Source organism: Anas acuta, chromosome 6 (genome assembly GCF_963932015.1).
Source record: "Anas acuta chromosome 6, bAnaAcu1.1, whole genome shotgun sequence".
Classification (NCBI taxonomy): Eukaryota; Metazoa; Chordata; class Aves; order Anseriformes; family Anatidae; genus Anas; species Anas acuta.
In genome coordinates this window covers 21,576,743-21,594,041 of record NC_088984.1, presented here as the reverse complement: position 1 = coordinate 21,594,041, position 17,299 = coordinate 21,576,743, and the positions used below count along the sequence as shown (strand labels likewise).

The following is a 17,299-nucleotide window of genomic DNA, read 5'->3' as shown; positions in this document are numbered from 1 at the left end:
GAGGCTGAAAGTGCAAATAAGGCCAGCGACTAAACCTTTCCAGCAATTACATTTAATAAGGTACTGTATGTTATTTACAGAAAACATACATCACACGGTTCCTACATGTGAAATGCACACAAAATATAAAGACAAAAGCTGCACTTCATAACATGCTAAAGAAAATAAATAAAATGTAATTATTTTTGCACAATAGCTATTACATAAATAAATACTCTAGAACATAATGAATTAACATTTATTTACAGTCTATTGAAAGTGCAAAACAATTGGCTGAAAATTAAGATAGTTGTAAATGCTTAAGACCAGAAAATATGTGTTAACCAGCTAGAATTAATTATAGCTGAACTTGAAGGTTTTAATGTCCAGGAAACTATTCTCTTGAAATCTGTTTGTGCATATTGTGCTCTTTTTGAACCAGTCTTTTGCTACCTTTATGCTATTGATCTTGACAATCTTAATAATTCATAATGGAATTTTGTAAAAACCTGATAGTTAAAAAAAGAAGTAAAATGTAAACACAGAGTAATCTATTTATCATTCACAATATTTTCAGTCCTGTCAGTTTTCTGAAATGGCCACACTGCTTGCAGTACTAGGCAGTATGAGTAAGATTAGAAATTTTTCTTAGTATCTGTTCTATTTCAAATGGAAATATTTTAAATTGTTCTCTGAATGGCGTTGTACCTTGGACCTCTCTTGAAGTTACACTTTCATCAGATGCTTACGCACATCTTATACTGAGGTCAACAGTAGCCGGGCAAGCAAAACCGATAATCAGTGTTTGTCCTGACCTAAACAATAAATCATGAAATATAAATTTTTAGCTAGAGAGAAAAACACTGTCACCCTTAAAATTGTAAGAAGCTTTTTGTGCATTTTTCACTATTTCATCTTTTTTGCATTTTTTTTCCATATGAGAAGTCTTTACTACACGTTAAAATGAATTTAAATTACACAATATGGCCACCTTTAGAGCTACAGTGCATATATTCTTCCTCAGCCAAAGCTCTCTGACAGGCTGGTACATTGTACATTGCCTGAGACCTTAAGAATATGTTTTTGCTTATTTTCGCAGTGGCAGTGCAGTAGCGGAGAAAGTGAAGTTCTTAACAAGTGACCTTGACAGGATAAAAGATCATTTCTCATCATTGCCTCAAATGTTTATGCCCGACGCGGCTCTAGTCGGTGAGACATCTGTGATAAAGTTCTCTGGTTGTCAATCACATTTAATTGCCGCACATAGCTCCGAACATCCTGATGGTTCTTATTAGTTAGGGCTGCGTCAGGATCTGGTGAAAGAGAAATGATGTAGGATTGATACACTTAAACGAACAAATGCCTGAACAGAATGCATAACTCATTACAAGCTGTCACAGGAAACACCAGATCCTGGTGAGTTAAAAAGAAAATATTTAGAAATCTCTCTCTTTGAAACCTTTCCTTCATATCTGATAGTCTTTCTGGTTACTGCCCCCACAAATTAACTTTTCCTCCCAGATATCCTTGGCTACATTTGCTCAAATTGATGGCCCTTGGTTGCAGTTTTATACATCACCTTACCAGTCAATAGCTATAAATTCTACAGCTAACTAGCATGATTTAAAGCTTGCTATCTGCTTTTGAACCAGCAGTGTTCACACTGGTACAAAAATATATAATTGATTTAAGCCTCCTTTCATGAAATATTTCCATTTCTATCTCAGTATTAAATATTTGTATAACACTGTATTGCTTAGTGGCTTGCCCCATTCAAGACTAAGTTTACTACCTGTTTACAGTACTTAGTGTAACTGCCTTATATCTCCTCCCACAACAACTATGAAATACCACTGACTTCAGATTGAGTATCTTCAGCCTCCAAGTGCACAGCCTACAATTCAATGAAATACATGATAGGTAACTTAAAAAATTTCTTCAAGTGAAAGACACTGAAGCATCTACTGTATAAATGCGCACACACACACAAAAAAGAGGACTTAGACACGGTACATCTACTGACATTTTGTTATATCACATATAGTGAAAATCCACTTCAATTTCTAAGTAATTTATATGTGGAGATCTCACTAGTGCTCAATACATTGAAATTAAAAGACGCATAGCCAGAAAAACCTTGTAGCTGGAGAAAAAGAACAACTCCCTTAACTTGATATTCTAGAGTTAAGCCTTGACCCAGATGAAAAGAAAAATTAAAAAAAAAAAATTTTTTTTTTACACTATTTATTCTGTTCTTTGAGAAGGAGGAAGGCTGCTGTAAGGCAAAGTGAATGAAGCACTGGGGAATGCAGTGCCAGTGTGGACTGGGTCTCAGAGTGCACTGAGATGGGACGAGACCTGCGGAGCAAGCCTGTTTGATCACACCGTGCTGTCTACATACCTGGCCACACGTAAATTCTGATAATTATACTGACAAACAGGTTTTCAGTTCATCACCTTAGGCAGTTACATCACCTATAATGTCATGTTTCCGGCCTGGTTTCCTATAAAAACAGGGTTTGTGCAAGGAAGCATCTTGCATTTACCTGTGTGCTTCTGTCTGCTGGCCTCACTTCAACCACTACTGAGCCCAGTGGCTAATTTCAACCTATATTAATTTGATGGCTGTGTAGAGACCTCACAGATACATAGCTCCTTCACATTCTTTGAATAGAGATGGAAGAGAAAGAGCTTATTAGAGCTTCCTGAAGGATGGTTCACCCAAGTGAAACACTGGAGGATCCAAACAGGGAAGATTCACTGGAAACCACACTTTTCAGTTCTGTTACACACAGAATTAGTTGCAATTACTGTAGCTACTGATGATAATGCTGACTGTGCAGATGTTGTAATACACTTACTGAAAGATTGGCTTCGGCAGAATTTCACCGTCCTGACAGTGTTGGCAATCATGCGCTGGAAAGAAAAGATGGGATGCAATCAGGGAACAAGCACTGTATTTCATCATCATTTAAACGAAGCACCTAACTGTGCCTGAGTGTGAAGACATATGCCAATAAAAGCAGTCATATGAATGAAAATATAATTTTAATGCTGATACCCTCATATGTAGGGTGTGATTTGCATTTACACAGGCTTTAAATGAGCATGAGTGTAATTTACATGCACTCAGAGAACCCTTTCCCTTGCTTGGATGCTATAAAAGGCCTTAACTAAAAATGAAAATCATCCCCTTCAATGTGCATTTCTTTGATACCATCTTCCCATATTAAAAGGTAAAAGGAATATCATGTACAATGACTTGAAGTATGTAACACCTTTTCATTTTAAAACCATCAGTTCCTAACAAGGGCATTTCTAGACCATAGTCACCAGTTACAGAGCTTTCATATTTCATATCAGTTTGAATTTGAAATGCAGCCCTCCTTGAAAATGACAGGAAAAACAAAAACAAAACAAAACAAACAAACAAGACAAACAAACAGGTGAAGGCCTATATTCACCAATTCCTTCTGGAAGTTTGCTCGATTCACATGTGAGAAGGACACAGTTAGGACTGTGGCCCTGTGGGCAAGTTTCATCGAACAGACCTGTTAGACCGTGATAGCTTGTACATGTGTATCTAATCCAGTATGACAAGCAGATCCATATTTGGTGGATACTCCTATTGGCAACTCACAAAAAAAGCAGAATTTACTTTGGTCGCTTTTGGCTGTGCTCACTCCTCCATAAATAAAACATCACTTCACTCACTCAGCTAAGAAAATAATATTCAATATATTTTATCTGATAAATCAGATTCTATTTTACAGTAGTTTTCAGGAACAAGGGAAACCAAGTCATGAGGTGAAACATTTCAGATTTAGTTCTGGACTGCAAAATTTTAACTTGCTTGTGTGATCGACACCACCCAGGTAATAGGCCCACTGGTGCCAAGTAGAATTAGCTGTTCTTCACAATATCAAATAAACTGAAACTTCATCACTAAAACTGAATTCCCTTAGCTAGACTGTTTGACTTATTCACTGCTTTAAGGATGATGGTTGTTTCAGTTTCTTTTGCTTAGGTTAAGTTTGCAGAGGAGGGAAAAGCTAAATCAGAGCCTAATGTTTGTTTAAGTGCTTTAATATGGTCAAACAATTACAACACAATTACTTGTTTTAACACAGCACACTCTCATCAGGCTGCTTCATACCTTCTTGAAATTTTGTGTGAGGTTCACAAGGTAGTTGTAAGTATTGACACAACAGAATGACATTTCTTACTAGCAAGCAGTAAAACCGAGGGTACATGCTCTTCAAAATTCATACTCAATTATAATCTTATGTGAAAGTGATTAAATTAGCTATTTATGTCATTCAAGGAATGGATAGCACCAATGTAAGACATTCCTTACAAACATACATGCTGAATAACCTTAAACATTGTCAAGCCCCAAAATGATCGTGGCTGCTGGTCAGCTTTAGAAATACTGCTGATACACATACCATGTTTTTGTGGATTATACGTTGTATAATCAAATGAAATGTAGTCACTCTGAAAGTGATATAGAAGTATTTTAATTCTAAAATGCAAATTTCCAAAAGATCACAGGAATTCAGATGAGTCTGCTTATATTGTTCCTAAAGTCACATGGATTAACATGTGGAAAATAAGTAGATTTCACGTAAGAGTCATTTTTATACTATGTTAATTTTCATATCTCTTCATTATTAATAAACAGACTTTCTAAGGCACTTACCTTGCAAACATTCTCATATGTGCTTAGCATTAAGCATGCGAATAAGCCCCATTGACTTTGATGGAACCTCTTAAATACTCAAAGATAAGCACCCACTATAATATTGGATTGAGACAGAATGCACTGCATATTAGCATTGGTTCTTCAAGTCTAACCCAATCAAAATGACAATCAAAACAACATGAACATGAAAACATGAACGTTTCATAACTCTGTAGATTCGTATTTGTCTCTGACTGTTATGTGTTGCTGCTGCTGTTTTGACTCACATAATTTCAGAAAATACTCCTCTAAAATAACTATTTCAAGGAAAGATCATGAAGTTGAATTGGACCAGCTAACCTGATGAAGTGCCAAGAGTGTCTGACTTAAAGGGTAGCTTTCCTAAGAACACTTCATTTTTATGGAGACTGCTGGTGCTGCTTGATGTGTTTTCTAAACAGGCTGTCAATATACACCCTAATTTTTCATATCGGTAAATTTTTAGGTTTTAAAGCCTCATTTTACAACCATCTTTGAAGCTACACTGTATGCTCAGTGTTTGATTAGTTTAGTATTAAGTTTCTTAAATGAAAAATTAAGATTTTGCAAAAATGACTGTTCTGCTGAATCATTTTACTCTTTGTTTTCTTTATGTGGGAAATTTGTTCTTGAAAAAGCATAGCATTCAGAATAGGTATTGTAATGCTGTACTGGACTGAAGGACAAATGAGTGTAGTAAAGGTTTAAAAAAGTTCTCACTGTTTCCAAATTTCTCATTATACGGACTGTTCCAGGCAAGGAGAACAGAAGTGGCAATGAACTTGTCTGACTTCTGGTTAAGGGTTGAACTGCCTGTTTTTCTTCAGTTGGCTGAAAGGTTTCATTTTAAGGAGTTTGCCTATTCCTGAGGATAATCTCATTCAATCTGTGCATTCAGAAGTATGCTGGCAATGATGAAACACAAAGGAATAAGGAAGTGGGTGTTAATACAGAATAAATGGAGAATCTTTGACCAGAAAAGAACATCACAACCCAGTGGGGAGATTCTGGAGCATTATGCATCCTTGAAGAGCTCCTTTCACATTACTTTTTGCAAGGGCTATTGTACTTTCTAATATAAGTCCCAAAGAGTTCCTCTTCAGAAGGTGTGAATTGGATGGAATAACAGCACATGAAGCGAAAACGAATTTCCCTCCCTGAATCATGCAGATTAAGTTGGATTCTCTTCTTTTGATGCAAGAAAACTGGAAACATGTAGAGAAAATGGTCAAACAGAAGTTCAGTTGCCAACTCCTTATTTCATCTTATTATATCCTCCTATTTCTTCAAATAGAGGATTACCTCTACCTGAAAAAATTAACCTCTGTTTACTCACTGTGCTAAGACAGACCATTACGAAGAAGCCATACAAACCTAAATATGTATCTTTCTGAAATAGAACCAACTGCATAATATAACAAGCAACTGCAACTACTAGCATGCTATATATATACACAACAATACCCTTTCAAGTTTTACGCAGTCTGGAATGGTGGCAGCAGGCCAGCACATTATCTTCTAATCCATTCCAAACTGAGGCTTTAAAATGTTATAAATATTCATATATGCCATAGAAAACTACTAAGGGCTTTAGTCACACACTTTTTGCATAATCTTTATGTTCCAAAAATGAAAGAATGTTTGCCCTTTTTTGCATAAGGATCAGAGTGTGAATTCCCTTTTGTTCATCTCCACAAAACCCGAAAACCAATATGCACAGATTCTCTAATCCTCATTTCACACCTGAAGGGTGAAGAGGTTTGACAAAAAGAAGAATCAGTGACCAGCATCATGGCACTGTCTTGTGCTGCCATGGCAGGTCAGCAGTTTCAGAGCTCATTTGTGACATCTGCTCCCTCTACAGGTGTCGCTTCTGAGACATGCTGCATGGTACAGCTATGTGGAGATGGTGCCATGGAAAGTGATCTTTGTTCAGGCTGTCTGATGATTTGAGAAATGACACTGGTAAGTTCCGAAGTAAGTGCGTATCTTTCTGTGAATTCAAAATTCATTAGTGGCAGTTTGAGTGCAAGATTATTCTGCTGAAGTAGAGAAAAAAGTGCAGTTTGCAGGTTGTCTTGTATGTGTAAAATCATACAGTTTACAGGAACTAATACAACTGACAGTTTTGAAGGTTCTCCTCCACCTGATGAGAGCTAAAAGTCAAATGTGTATTCCAGATCACAAACTGTGTTTGCTATTTACTGCCATCTTTTACCATTCTTTCACCTGCTTGCAGATCACAAAACGTTCTCAACCTGACAAACTACAAATGCAGCATTTTAAAAACTTCTGTTTATTCCTTGTTCCTCTATGACATCTGTGTTTTCAATTTTTAAAATATGGGTTTTCTAAAGCAATGTGCATAATTAATGGCTACTACCAATTCACTAGCGGAGAAAAGATGCAGATAGTTTTTACCACACAAGGTCAAGAAATATGTACCAACCTATAAGGCACATCTGAGCAACATCATGGTGGAAACAGCTTCTCTTTATCAGTTTGTTACAGTGAGATAAGTAAAAGAACTTCAATATTGCTCTAAAAGCATGTCTTGTTTGGTACTGAAGACAAAGCCTTTTAACCAAACACTTTCACTGCTAATACCAGTAATTTAGTTTTCTGTCTACTTACTGACAAAAGCGTAACATGTTCCAGGCTGGATTTTAAGGCGAAATTCTAGTTTCCACCATTCCACACTCTCCCCCCTAACCTGCCTCCCTGCTTCATGCAATGAAGTGACATAGCAAAGTGCACAGGTAAATACAAAGAGCGTACATATTTCTGACACATTAAATATTGCTTGCCCACATCTTGTACAGAGTAAATGGGTCAGCCTACAAACTTCCCTGTTTACACATAGCTGTGGCTCTACCACACGTGGTGTTCTCTTCCCTGGCTAGCTTTCCTTGCCCTCCTACTCCTCACAGTCTCCTCTGAATAAGAGGCATCCGTGGGGATAAGGAGATGGGGAAAGGGAAGAAGGAGCAGGCAGTTACAAAGGTAGCAGCAGGTAAAACTCAGTAACGCTCTGTAGCGTTACTAACACAGTTCTGCCACTACACCTCCGAAAAGACTTATTTATAGGAAAGTACAGCAGGAAAAAATTGACTTGGTTCCTTTCCTTTATAGCTTGAGTTTGTTTGTTGTTTTTTTTTTTTTTAAAAAAAAAGGCTAATGCGGTGTAACATCAAACTGTCTGTTTTCCCCTTCTCTAAATCACTTTGTCCAATTTGAAAAAAAAGCCCTGAGTTTTTAACTGAAATAAAGTTCCTACCAATCTTCTGTGAAAATACATGGCTATGGAGAAGAGAAGGATCATGAAAGTGGCCTCTTATTCTGTCTCCTTCAGGGAAAAAGCTGTAGTGCAAGTTCCTACGTTATGACAAAAGCCTATTCACACAGAATTCCCCAGCAATGAAGAAACCACACATGCCCCAGCCACGAGGAAAGCTCTGAGCAGAGCTCAGGCAGCCATGATACACAAATGTTTAGGAAACCAGGCCTCACTGTTTCTGGCACTTAGAAAACTCCTGGCTCAGACACTGTCTGACAGCTCCTGCATGTTTCAAGATGCATCACTTAATATAAATAATAGAAACATCAGGAAACATTAAAGATTTAAAGGACGCTGTTTCAGCTGAAGGGATGCCACTAGATCAAACTTCTACTTTTGGCTGCCAGTTACAGGAATAAAGTTGTCAGCAGCACATCAGCTGTCGGGATCAGAGCTCTGTGGTGAGAATGCAGACATGATGCCAGAGGCTGCTCTTGGTTTCATCACTGTGCTTACATGAGAGATGGAGGGACCCACCTCCTCTGGTGAAAAACAGCACCTCCAGTGGGAACTACCCAGATATTTTTATTCATAAACTTATGCAAGCATCAAAGTTAGGATCCAGGGAAATCATTTTGCAAAGAATGAAGATGTTTTTAGATAGATCAGTAAAAGAATCTCCCCCAGAAATTTTTCTTCATCTGCTTGTAACAGAATGTCATGTAGTAGAAAACAAATGGCAGAAATAACAAGTGGCAGGACATGATTCCTGTGAGGAGATCTAGTTTCTGCTTTTCTCCTTAAAAGAGCGGAATAACATCACAGAGCTACCTTGAGTTCATACTTATGTAAAAGAGAGCACAATTTATCTGAGAGTTATCTGGCTGAGTGGTCTTGTCTTCACTAGTTAATATCTGGCAATTATGTGTGGATATGACAGTTGTAAGCCTTACACAAGTAGGCGGTAGTGACTGAGGTTTAACAGTAGGCTTTTCTTCTTTGCTTGACCTGATGACATATGCAAAAAGCTAAAAACTGCCGGGTCTACATTAGGACTTGAATGAGTTATGTGGGTGGAATCTGAATACATGTTGCTTTGAAGAACTATGGGTTGAGAGAAGCAGTAGAAACACCATAGAAACATGCAGAATAGCCAGTAAAGAGCATTAAAACCACGAAAGATATACTTGTAGTAAGGCCTGGAGAAAAAGCAGAAAGAGCTTTTAGGTAGAGAACTAAGGAAAGGTTTATAGAACTGAGTGAGGAGAACGTTCCCTATTCTCTCGTGTGGAGGAACATGAGATGTGATATTGATACTCTGAAAAATAAACAGCATCAAAAATACAACAATTGATCTCCACTTTCCCCTCCTAAATGAAATGGTGAAAACTCAGATTACTTACCAAAAAAGGTGATACTCTATTTATTCAGTATACAATTTTATTTCAAACCTTAGGGTGCTACTAGTAAAACCATGCCTTGGAGATAATGTATTTTTTAAGATAAGGGCATGTGCAGACTTGGGAGAAAAATGCAGACCTGCAGCAGTCCAGATGCAAACCTGTTTAAGCTATTATAATTATCACTCTTGTCCTCAAGAGGTGTAAGTAGGCCAACTGAGGTGGAGAACAGGGAGTCAGTGACTTAGATGGCTATAGCAATTCAGCTGCCATCCCTCCTGGTTTGGAGGTGCTCCAGCTAAGCCTGAGATCTCTTTGTATTCCCCCAAATATTTATTATCTACACTATTATAACAAACTAGAACAGGCAGTGTAGGAAAAAGTCATTTCTCCCAGGTGGAAAGCTCCAGCCTTAGGAATGAGATGGCAGCAGAGTCTGCATATGCAATTACATAATGACATTACTGCAAAGTGAGGTCAGGCCCTTACTCAGACATTAACACTATCATTTACAAAAAAGTCTCAGCTAAGTAGAGTGGTATTTCCACCCTAGGACTCTCCTGGAACTAGACTAAAATCTTAAAAAAGAATTTGCTCAGTGATAATCACTCTTCTGTGAAGCTTTCTAAAGAGCTGAAAGTACTCCTGTTTTCCCCTCCACGTTATCAGAGCTCAGAAGGTAAGAAAAGTTCCTCTGTAGTGCAGTGGAAATAACCACGCAGTGGATCTGGTTACTGTAGTACTAAGAACAAGCAAATACAGATATCAGAATTGATATGGTCTAAGAACATGGCTGAATGAAGACACACAAAGTCAAGGTTTAGCTTTGCAGTGCAGTTGCTAATAGCTTGGCATAGATAACTCTGGTTCTCAGATCTGTGTGTCATTAACAGCATTAATTAAGGACATGGTCTTAGCAGACAACAAAACTACTTCTCACTGCTGAGAAACCTGAGTTTCAGTTGAGATTCCTTCCATCAGAAGTTGCCTGCTTGCAGTTTTTGACCATGGTGTTTGAAATGATGAGAGCTTAGGTGCAGGATTTAAAATAAATCAAATTTGAGCATAATCTAACCTTCTGTCACTTATCTCCCTTTCCAATATGAAAGCAACCAAGTCACAGAAGGCTCTTTATGCTTGTTAAAGGAAAGAGGAAAATAAGATGTTGTGCTCGTTCTGTATAAAGCTCCTTTCACTCTCTGAGGAGCAATGCAGAACTGTCCCAGCCTGTGGCAGTTCAGTCCTGTTCGAAGGTACAGCAGTTAAAATCATAGCGTGGTCCCAAACTGGCTGTTAAGAACTGTCTAATGCTGCTTCCTATCACTGCTGCTGCCTCTCCTAGGAAACATTTTGGCTGTGCATGGCTCAGTGGGCAGTTTCTTTTCCACCTCTATGAGGTTTTCCAGAAACCCAGAGGACCCAGGCTCTCTGCACAATGCAGACTATTTTTGCCAGCTCCTGGTGCTGTCTTCCCTTTCTCTGGCCCTGGAAGTCATTGTTTAGAAGTTTTTCTTGAAGAGACGAACAGGGAGGCCTTTATATTTTTCATCCCGCAACCATAATTTCAAAAATGTGATACATACCATTTTTTCAAAGTTTACTAGATTGTCAGTGAGTGTCTTGTTTCCCTCATGAGTAAACGTCATGTCTGTATAGGAATAAAAGCCACATTAAAGCCCGTAACTAAACCATGGCCATACAAAACAACAGAACATTTTATCTATGCCTTACAACAATCAAAGCAGCTATAAAAGTAAAACATTTAGGCTTTAATTTGAAGCATTTCTGAGACTAGTAAAATTGAGGTATAATATTCAGATGTACTAAAGCAGTTTTTCTTGACTCTGTGTCACGCTTTTTATAATGGAAAAAGATCATACCTCACACTGAGATTGATTTTTGCTTTTTCTTGATGCTTTTTACTCCTACTCTTCAAATATTTGACAAATAGCTTTCAAGTTAATAATTCTGGTAGCATCCAAGCTTACCTTTTATAAGAAGTGGCATGAAAGGAATTATTGGAGGGTCCAATTTAGCTACAGTTAGTCTGTAGGCCCTATGGTTTCTTGATGGATCCTTACGAAAAAAGAGAAATCAAATAATTATTAATACATATTATTGAATGTATTAAGACACTGCATGCATTCATTTAGATGTCATGGCATTTATTAAAATCATTATCTTCTCTTGTGGCTTTAAAAGTGCATCTGAAAGCTACAGATGCCTTTTATCATTTTCACGTGCAGTTTACACAATGAAAATGCAGCTGCTAAACACAGTTTTCATAGCAAATAACAAGGTAAGATATGATTACAAAAAAATTGTTCATAAAAGGAACCACATATTTTACCTCCATCCTTGCAGCTGCAGAGCCAGTATTCTGTAACACTAAAACATATTGCCTGGAAAAATCCAGGTTGGAAAATATAATTTCCCATATGTACTATTGGAAAACATGTGATAAAGCTTTGCTGAGTTTCCCAGATTAACTTTGAGTGGTACATAAGTTCTCTCAGAGTAGGTTCCTAAGAGTATAATTTATTAGTCATACATACTTGTTTTAGCAGCTCTAAAATGGGATCATAAACTTCTTAAAGTCAAACAAGGACATATAAAATGTTCTGAATCAAGGAATTCAAATCAGTTACTCAGAAACTGAATTAGCTCAGATTGTGCATAGAATAAGGGATCTATTACTATTCACCATTAAGCTTTCAAATTCTGCATAGATCTTCTTGAACTTGCTTGGAAGTTTCTGTTAATAAAAACAAAAATAGCAGACCTTAATTAAATCCAATTTGTGTGGTAATTTTACTGTAAATGCTAGTTCCTTCTACAACGCCCTAAGTCAGGAAAGCGCTCTTTTTGCCAGATATTTCTAACAATGTGCTAATCTAAAATACAACATGTCTCCTAGCAACCAGATTATAAATAGAGACGGGACCAGCCATGAAACCTGGATCCTGATTTAAACCCCAACTTGGATTTATTCCTACGGGATGCTTAGGTTTGGATTTTTGTTTGGTTTACATTGAAATCACTAAATTCAGAATCTAAGTGAAAGTTCAAGTGAGTAGCTTCAGGACATTCCTCGTTATAGCCCATCTGAAAATATAATTTATACACAGCTTTCAAAGGGGTAGCTTAATTATTCATACCTAGGATGAACTGCCCTTGCAACATCCAAGTCCATGCCTGGGCATTTCCAGGAGGTTTTCTGTTCACACTAATGTATCATCAACTGCTGCTCTAATTCTTGACATGCCCAGCAGCCTCTAGTGCTTTCTGGACTATAAATTAATGAATAGGTTTTCAGTCCACAATACCTACACAAGTAAATTATGGTCACTTGATTGTACAGCGAATGGGATGAAATGGGCATTACTAAATATTTTCATATTATGTTCATAATATCTTAATGTTATGTTAGACATATTAAATAGTATTACTAAAAGACTATAGCATGTGTTATAAATTAGTTTCAGAAATTAGACCAACTTTTTATGCACACTCATAAGATGTCAGCTTTCTAGTTTTAGTAAGAAGTTTCACTACATTTGCTGATTCAATCAGACTACTACTGGCAGTGGGTAATATTAAAAATTAATAGAGACTTTATAGAGCATAAATGATTTTTTGCAATACTTCCTACATTTGGAGTGTGTACCCTAGCAAGATATTTACACTGTGCCACAGCAAGGGCCTAATTTTTAATGATGTGTGTGAACAACTGTGTGCCTACTTTGCATATGCATACAGATTAGGTATTTGTGAAATAAGTGGTATAATTGGACATTTGCACCTGCAAATATCTAATTTGTGCAAGCAACTAATGTAAATGCATGATAATATGGCAAAAAACAGGTCTTGATATGTTTGTTTTTAAGCATAATCTCTCTCTTTATATATATATATGGCTAAGAATCAAGTTGCAGAGGTTCTCCTGATAAATTGACTGCTCTACAGAACCAGTGTGTGACATTTCCCGAACTCAGGTCATACTCCACACTGACAAATGAACTGTGTACCCCCCAAGCTCAGACCCTGTGTCTATTTCAGATTGCTGAATGTAGTATATAATTCCAGTTGCCTCTTCTGTCATCATACTATGCCTGTACTGTCTGAGCTCTCCCAACTATTCCTCTCTGTAGCCACAAAAGAAAGGTCATTATTTTTAAAACTGATCTGCAAATCTTTGCTTTCAGTGCTGATTGCATAAATTACTTGCAACGCGTACTTCTGAAAATGGGGCTGGTGACTTCTCAGATGTGTTTGTCTGAACTCCTAGTTCAGACCACTTTGTTAGGTGTTCAAATTTGGGCTGTGTTAGCATAATGCTAACTATTTTGAATTTCTAATGAACAAAATACATGCAGATTAAAATCTGCAGATCTTTCATCAACCAGAATGTTCTCAGTAGTTACATGTGTTTACTACCTCAACCTGCTGGACACTGCAACCAGTCTGTATACTCGTACACAAAAGAGCAAAGCCACAGAAACAGGTGGAAGCTCTGAGAATGAAGACCAAATTGATAATAACAAGGGGAATGCACGTCAGAGAGAAAAACAGAACCCATGTGTTACTAGGGTAACAGAGTCCATATAGAGATCAGAAAATAATATGTATAAACAAAGGATGGATTTTAGAGAACAACATATTGAGTGATCTCAGCAAATGACCAGTAGTCAAAAAGAGGATGGGCTGATGTAAGAGGCTAACTCGCTCACCCTGTTGGGCAATTTAGCTCATCAATAAAGCTGGTAGTGTCACACTTGCTAACTGCTTATGAGAACTAAACACATCCATAGGTATACCTCCTTACTAATAAAAATTATCATCCTTAGGTAAAGGCTTCTACTCAGGAGCTGAATTACTAGATGTAATATTATCAGTAATAAAGGCCTAACTCATGTTTTTGCTAACTAAAAGCAGAAATTCCTGACAAACTTCTTAGAATTGGATGGTAGCTAAGACTTACCTCCCACGTTAATGAGAGACGGCTCACGGCAACATTACTCAGTCCCATAATAATAGCAAAAAAGGAATTCAGATTTTTGTATTCTTTACAGCTGAAACACAAAAATTTAAGTTGTATGCATCAGTCAGAGCAAAAGTACACAAGACAACCTAAAGAAGGCTGACCCCAGCCACGCAGCATAAATTTTACTGGAGTCTGGCAGCCCTGGCCAGCAGGCCTGCAACACACAACTTCACCGATGTGTGAGTAATTCACCATGCTCTGGAGGCTCCTTCCCCCTCCCTCTTAAAATGACCTCCTGCTTCTACTTCACTGGGTGCCAGCTTCTGCAAGGTCGTTAAAGGAGTCTTTGAAGTTTCTCCCCACCCGGAAGCACAGTCCTGAATCTGGGCCCAATTCAGTCCCAGAGAATACCAGTGGAAGCAACTGGTTTACAACCCCACTCACTGAAGAACCTGCTGACAGCTTCTGAACAGCTACTGAATGCTGGAAGCGGTCCCTAGAAGATCTTCATTGCAGTTTACAGGGGTACTGAGTCTTTTTAAAGAGAAGACCAACTGTCTAGAGATGCCTGTGTGTCAGTGACATCTCGATGTGTATGATTTCTAAATAGTATTTGTGATTTCTGGAACTCTTTAGGATGCTTCAAACAACTGTCATTTGCTACCAGCATCATTAAAAGAGTAGTAGGAGCTCTAGGTCAGCCTTTATCCCTAATGCAAATGAGAATTTGTGTCACCAATTAGGAAAAACTGGAAAATGTAACTGAGTATTATGGCAGATCCAATATACTTTATAGAGGAGCAGACAAAATGGGGCTCTGACAGAAGCTGCCCATACAACTGCTCAGCTGTGACTGCATCGCGTGGCTCATTGACTCAATGGGGAGGGAAGAGAGAGAATAAAGCCTCATAAATCTGTCTTGCGAGGTTCCTGCAAATCACTTGCTCTTTTTCACAACTAATTTCCAAAATGTTTTCAGAACCTCAGTCTCTGCTTCTTTTGCTGTTTACCAAGAAAAATTCCACAAGATTCAAGCTACATTTCCCATATGTTGTTTTTTTTTTTTTTTTATTATTATTATTCATTGCTTAAACTCTTAGCTCCTCTGAAGCATCCTCAGCTCCAGATAAAATTAGTACAATCATCACATGCTACTGTCCGACTCCGTAATTGCCACATCACCTTATTGTTATTCTGGTTTTTCTGTCCCTCTGTTTCACCAGACTCAATGTATTGAGGGGGTGAGTCCTTTAGATCTGGGCCTCACTTGTGTCTGCACTGTGTGAACACTGAGCATATGAAAAAATCATCTCTCCCCATCTGATGGTCTGCCTGTTGGAGACTGCTGCACCCTCAGATCTTCTGGCAGAGCTGCTCATACAAATTCTCCCACATCAGATTAGGGCCAGTGAGCAAGGTTAGCGAAGATAAGCTGAAATGCTAAAGCTACCCCAACTTATTCAGACTAGAGCAGGTCAGGGAGTGCCTTGTTAGTGGATCTGAGGGGAAATAAGGATGAAAAGCAACCAGGAAAGGCTGTCAATGATAACCTCTTCCCCAGACACAACTAAATCTAGAAAGGAATATATGTCCACAGCTTGCGACATTGAGAATAAATTGTGGCATGGTAAAAATAATTAGCACACATCAGTGGTGCTCAAACATAGTAGGCAGCTGCAAATGCATCTGCAATATGTAATTTGAATCTATCTTTCATTTTAAAAAGGATAAGTTTGCTAAATATTCTGTTAAGCAAGGCAATTTGACTAAGTCCCTGTTAAAATCAGTCTAGATATAAGGCTTTATAGACCAAATATTCAGTAAACTCTACAGAATCTACACTGAATAGCTCAGTTCCAAATACAAGAACACTGTAATGAGAAACAGTGCTGTGTGGCTCCACTGGCAGCGGTGTATATATTCTGCCTGCAAAATGTCAGGAAGTGAATTATTCAAAGTACCACGGTGTGTTTGGAGCAGATGTCCCTTGACCTCCCAGTAAGGTCTGTATTGGAACAAATTTCTCCTTAGTGTGAACGGTCAACACATATATAAACATGTGCTTTTGTCTCCAACACAAACATGGTTAAAATCTCTCTGTACTTACACGAGCATATTCATCTTGGTATTTTCTCTGCACACACGCACTCTCTTCAAAAATTTCTTACAGGCTCCTCGGGCTTATAGCATACACTTGTGTATGAAAGAATGATTCTCAAAAACTAAGTGAAAGTGTCTGAGTGTAGTGATACACAGGAAGGTTTCTAAATAGCCTGTGGGTATAACTGCAAAGCGGAAATATATACAGTGTTTGTGGGTATCCATAAAGGTATGCACAAGTACTTCCTAGAAGGTCTTTAATATTACGCAATTAATATGGGAAGAACTCACTACAGGAAATGTAGTTTGCTTCTGCCCTTTGTTTCCAAATTTGATCCTACAATGGCTGGAGGACAGAGGTGAACCTGGTAACCTCCACATCCTTTCCCAGCAAATGCAAAGGCAAAAACAGCTCCTGGAACTGAAAGCACACGTGCACAGCACTTGGAGCCAGCACTTGGCCTTGTGCTTGCCGACAAAGACAGGCCACACACATCACAGGGTGCACTGGGTGGCAGATACAAAGTGATGTGCCTCCTGCAATGCTGTCTGAGCCCACGTCATAGAACTGAAACAGGGTTCTCAGTAACAGCTATCTTTGAAAATTGGTACGTGCAAGGCATCTTGTTACCACCAGTCATGCGAGATTAATCGTGCAGCACCGAGCTGCGCTGAACACTTTTATAATCAGTCTGGTACTTCTAGGTAGGGTAAAGTTCTCATTAGGTCTCAAGGATCTTCACAAGCAAAACTTCCCCACGGATCTTGCTTTGAGGCCTGGGCCCCCGTCTTTTGATCCAATTCCTCGGCTTTTTCTCCCCTCCAACTTGGGTGCG

At 38.3% G+C, this 17,299-nt stretch overlaps 1 protein-coding gene across 1 annotated transcript in view; it reads right to left on the bottom strand.

The window, feature by feature from the left end:
• Positions 1 to 448: 448 nt before the first annotated feature.
• Positions 449 to 17,299, bottom strand: part of RAPGEF4 (Rap guanine nucleotide exchange factor 4) — a 151,237-nt gene continuing 134,386 nt past the window's right edge. Inside the window, 6 exon segments of the mRNA XM_068686715.1 lie at positions 449 to 1,292; positions 2,841 to 2,895; positions 10,963 to 11,027; positions 11,368 to 11,455; positions 12,084 to 12,134; positions 14,361 to 14,451. Of these exon segments, the coding sequence (XP_068542816.1) occupies positions 1,165 to 1,292; positions 2,841 to 2,895; positions 10,963 to 11,027; positions 11,368 to 11,455; positions 12,084 to 12,134; positions 14,361 to 14,451 (478 nt within the window). The 3' untranslated portion in view covers positions 449 to 1,164.